The sequence below is a fragment of the Lipotes vexillifer genome, unplaced genomic scaffold, assembly GCF_000442215.2.
Source record: "Lipotes vexillifer unplaced genomic scaffold, Lipotes_vexillifer_v1.1 scaffold545, whole genome shotgun sequence".
NCBI lineage: Eukaryota > Metazoa > Chordata > Mammalia > Artiodactyla > Lipotidae > Lipotes > Lipotes vexillifer.
Window position 1 is genome coordinate 1,666,532 of NW_006779129.1, and position 5,135 is coordinate 1,671,666.

Genomic DNA, 5,135 nt, shown 5'->3' on the forward strand with positions numbered 1-5,135 from the left:
AGGAAAGGGTGCCCTTTGGGGGCCTGTGAGTTCTCTCCGTGTCCCCTCTCCCTGGTCTGTCCTTGCACACTCAACGGAGGGGTTTTAAAAAAGAATAATCACACGTAGTAACTGCCCGGCCTGGAGCAGCGTTGCACGTGGACCGCAGTTTGGGGAGGCCAGAGCCCAGTGGCCGGTCGCCAAGGAAACGAACCACCCGCCTCGCGGCCACGCCTCTCCCCGGACGCTCCTGTCTCCTCATTAGCTGTTCCCCTGAAGGACTGACTTTCCTCCCGAGGGAAATTCCTGAAACCCACCGGTTGACAAACCCACACGCCCTGGGGAGGGCTGGGCACCAGATAAAAGCCCTGGGCGGCCGCGTGGGGACCACGGCCAGCTCAGGACCGCCCACCGGCTCTGCTCCCTCCTCCCGGCGGGTGGCCGGAGCTCCCGTCCTCTGCCCGCGGGCGGGCGCGGGGTCTGCACCCAGGGAACACCAGCCGGGAGTTTTCTGGTTTGCTCTCAGCTCTCCCGTTGATCTATTTCTGTCTTTCCTTTGGGAAAAATGCGGTTTGCCGATGACTAATCTCGGCCCCACCGAGATGTTATCAGCTGTCACCTGCAGGGCAGGACCACAGCCCAGGTGTAAATGAGATAGAGTAAGGCTGCAGCCCGACCTGCCCGCACCGCCTGAGTCCCGTCCCCGCCGGGCCCCTCTGTCCCTGCGCAGGACCCGGGGATGTGGCCACCGCAGTGACCGCCGGGGCGAGGCCGCCCTGAAAGGACCGAGCCAGGCGTACGAGGAGTGGGTGCCTCCCGGGTGCGGGCGTGTGTGGAGCCCCTGGATGGAGCTTGGGAGCCGGGCCCCTCATGTCTGTCCTGCTGACTCTGTGCGTTGTGCTCCTGGCCCTGGCGACCCCGGGCCGAGGCGCCAGGCGATGGGAGCCCTGCACGGGTAAGTGGGGGGCACGGGGCGGAGCACGCGCGGCGGCTGGGAGGGGCGCCGGGCGTGCAGTGCCACTTTCCCAGGCCGAGTCCAGGTCACGGTGCTGAGTGGCCATGGGAGCAGCGGCAGCTGGACCAGGAGGAGGGACAGAAGGTTAAAGGGGGCAGCAGGGCGCTCACGAGAGGAATGCCAACAGGGTGGGGACTCCTTGCAAAGGGTTACCCTCCCCCATCCCAGGCCCTTCACAGTACTTACCTGCTGGGCCTCCGGGAAGGCCTTACACCTGCCGGAAGAATGAGGCCCAGTGGCTGGCGGGTCACTTGCCTGCCATGGACAGAGAACCCAGGGCTGCACTTGGCACAGTGCAGGCCCGCCGCTGGGGCCGGGCAGCCCTGTCCCGCGAGAAGAGGGGCACGTGGGGCCGGCCCCAGGCACACGGACCCCCTCCAGCGGAGAGCGGAGTCGGAGGGGAGATCCCGCCCCCTCCTCCTTAGAAAGGCCGAGTTGACCTGCCAGTGACCACGACATCATGCCTCTCTGCAATTTCTACCAAGAGACTTTATTTATCTGACCTAACGCTGACAAGCAGAGTAAAGGGGAAATGAGACCCGGAAGCTAGAAGCTGAGCTCCGGGATGGGAGTGAGTGATGGGCGTGCGGGCCTCGACGAGGGTAGTGGCGCTGAGACGGGTTTGTGCGTGGCCCCCGGTTTATTTGCAAATATCTCATTCTGGGCTCCGGGAATCGTCCCAAGTCCCCACGTGTTATGGCTCTTTGCTCTGATGGCACTTGGTTCCCAATGATGTGACCAGGAGATGGCTCATGATGACCCAAGTTTGGAACGCTGACCTGTGTTCACACCTGGAGGGGGTGTCCATAAAAATCCTCAGCCCCCCAGGGAACAGCCAGGCTGTGCCGGGTGGAGGGGAGCAGCCCCCGGGTGTGTGCTGGGAAGGAATACCAGGGCCCCCAAGGCTGCTGCACCTGCTGCGGTCACAGCCTTGGGATGCGTGATGTGCAAGCCACACAGAAGCCAAGGCCACCTGTAGCCCTGAAACACCGCCGCCCCCCACCCGGCTTTGAGCATGGAGGACAGACCCGCACACGGGGTCTGGGGCGCAGCACCCGACCCGCGTTGTCCTGAGCACTCAGTGTCTCCCAGGTGGGGTGAGTCACAGACGTGTATCTTCATGTTCCCTTCAACACTGGGAACAGAATCAACTTGCATAGTAATAATAAAGCTTATTTATAAAGCCCGCCCCCTCTCCCCTGAAGGTATGTTGCAAATAGTTAAAAGATGACCCAGTTATAAATACCGACAACCAGGGGGAAAAGATAAAAGTCAAGTAAATAATATTGAACTAAATTTGGAAGCTCCCAAGACACTTGATAACGGCTAGTCAGGACTCAAATAGAGGTCACTTCGATCGCATTTGGTTTTGAAAAGCACAGGAGGTTACACCCTAGGGTTTGTGTGGCGGGGGGTGTGGGGTGTGGGGGTGTGGTCTTCACCGTTGGGAAGTGGAGAATGGGAGGGGTCCGGCCCGTGAGATGTGCACCTGCTCTTCCATAAGGAACCTGGGTCTTCTCCAATTGGGTTTCTCTAGTTGTTAGTTTCAGACAGTTATTTCTCAAACAGGTGCACTGGGAAATAACTTGTCAGCTATGTACTGTCAAGGTGAGGATCTGTTCTCCCATCCCAGCTCTGGCCTTTGGGCCCTCAGATCTCATCTCCTGTGTCTCCGTTTTGTTCCTGATTTCTGCCCCTCAGCAAGTGAAACCTCTTCCGTGGGTGTGTGGGGTGTGGGGGTGTGGGGGTTGGATTTCACTTTCCCTTAGCCCTTGCTCCTGGGCCTGTGGTGCTGTGTGTGAAGTGCCTGGACCTTGGCTGTGACGACCTCGGGTTTTGAAGTCCTGTGTTCCCTTTCCCCAAGCCCGTCCGAGTCTGTGACCATGAGACAGCAGCCCCGTACAGGAGGTGGTGTGGACAGTTTTGCCGCTAAGGAAGTTGAGGTTACATCTCTGCCCTGGGTCTGGTGCAGACCTGCTGATAAGGGCTGGGACCTGGGGCTGGCCCTTCTGCACAGGGGCATCTGAGGACGAGTCAAGTCTCAGAGAGCCTCAGTTGACCCTGGCAGGCTGTCAGCACAGAGGCTGCGGAGGGCAGGTGGGAGGCGCAGGCTGGGAAACCAGCCGCAGCTGCTGGGCCAGCCTCAGGGCGGGCGGGTGAGGAGGGTCTGCAGCAGAGAGGCCGGGGCTCCGGGGCGCAGCGGGTGTGTGGGGCGGGTTCCCCTGGGGTGACTGTGGCAGGCAGGATCCTGGGGCCTCGCTGACCCCAGAGCCAGCCTGGGTCTTCTGATACTCGGACCCCTCTGCTGCTCCAGCAAAAGCCGGGCCAGCTGCCCTGGGACAGAGGCTGAGCCAGGAGTGGAAGACCTTCAGCTCCCACACAAAGTCCACGACTCTGGGGAGCGTGATGTGCGTGGTGCCAGGAAAGTGGCTGGGGGTGTCCTGCCAGGGGACAGCTTGGTGGACTGAATTCTAGACCTGGGCTCTTGGTCAGGGAGTGACCACCGCTGTGGCCAGACAGCCTGCCGTCCACCCCCGACTCAGCCTGTCCCGCCCCAGCATTGTCTCCGCGTGGGCGGGAGGCCAAGGTGGAGGGGTTCTATGGAAGCCGTAGCGGGGGCAGCTGGATCCCAAGGCTGGGCCCGCTCGGAGCGGGGTGACCTGCCGTGGGGTGTCAGAACAGTATCCTTTGTCACTCCGGGAAAGTCAGAGGCGGCGCCTCACCCGGGGCTCAGGGCCGTGCTGAGGCGTGGGAACCTGGCGAACATAGCACCCTCAGCACCCCCTTCCTTACTTCACTGCTCGACGCCCGTGCAAGGAAGGCACTGCGCCTGCACTGTCACACTGCAGCCCAGTCTGTGCGTGGGCAAGGCTCTCGGCAGGTGTGGGGGACCCCGGGGCGGGGGCGTGGTCAGACCTGGGGTCTGGGTGGGGTGCATCCCTGGAGCTAGAGGAAGTGCCCAGGAAATGAGGGGCACAGATTTGCATTACAAAAGCTAGTTGGGGTGTGAAGGCTGCAGGCAGGTGGCCCAATGAGGGGCATGGGGTTGAGGGGGGGAGGAAGCCCTCCTCCTTAGCTGGTGGCTCCCAGGAATTCTTCAACCCTGTCCTTTGGGCTCCGTTAATGGAAACGCTGCAGGAAGGGCAGTGCTGCCCGGGGAGTTGGGGAATCCTGGCCACCTGGCGAGGCCCACAGGCCGGTTCCTGGGAGTCCTGTGTGGGCACGACGCCCCCTTCTGGGCTCAAGCGGCCGTCAGCAGGGCCGTGAGCAAAGCCGATGAGCAGTTTGCAGTTAGGAAGCTGCTGCTAGATTCCCAGTCAGCTGTCCTTTGTTCACGTGGGTGTGGCTTCCCACCCAGCCCTCGGGTGCTGGGGGGCCCCCCGAGGCTGCATCCCAGCTGCCCCAGCCCTAGGCCGGCGCCCCGTTCAACACCAGCTTCATCTGAGCTCCACACCCCAGGTGGCCCCTGGAGCCGGGCACGGGGCGGGGGTGGGGGGACCACTCTGCATGGGCCGCAGGAAGGAGAGGCCGCCAGGTGGCGGGTCATGTGGGGACTGAGGCTGAAAGGCCCACCTGGCCTGCTTGACAGTTTTGCAGGGCTGGGGTATGGCTGGCAACTGGAGAGACACTGTCAGCCTGACGCCCATTTCCTTTTAAAGAATTCTCAACCGTTAAACCAGGGTGTTGTTTGTCTGCACAGAAATTAGGAAACCAAGAATATTCTTTTTGTTTTTTGTTTTTCTTGCGGTACGCGGGCCTCTCACTGTTGTGGCCTCTCCCGTTGCGGAGCACAGGCTCCGGATGCGCAGGCTCAGCGGCCGTGGCTCACGGGCCCAGCCGCTCCGCGGCACGTCCCGGGCACGAACCCGCGTCCCCTGCATCGGCAGGCGGACTCTCAACCACTGCGCCACCAGGGAAGCCCAAGAATATTCATTTTTATAATGCAATCTCATACACTATATGCTGGTTCTTTGGGTTTGATTTTTAAGAGTAAATCATAGATTTCCAGGAGGTCTTTTTCCAGGATAAAATCTAGGAAGCCACCAACACACGCTTCGGGGTCTGGGCTCTGTTTCCAGCCGGACCCCCCCATCTCTCCCTCCCCTCTCCCCCGCAATCCTCCTCCGCCACCCCCCCCCCC

At 61.5% G+C, this 5,135-nt stretch overlaps 1 protein-coding gene across 1 annotated transcript in view; it reads left to right on the forward strand.

Annotated features, from left to right (window-relative positions):
• Positions 1-796: 796 nt before the first annotated feature.
• TSPEAR (thrombospondin type laminin G domain and EAR repeats) overlaps positions 797-5,135 on the forward strand; it is a 61,454-nt gene continuing 57,115 nt past the window's right edge. The window contains exon 1 of the mRNA XM_007452490.1: positions 797-934. Coding sequence (XP_007452552.1) covers positions 850-934 — 85 coding nt within the window. The 5' untranslated portion in view covers positions 797-849. The remainder of the gene's footprint in view (positions 935-5,135) is intronic.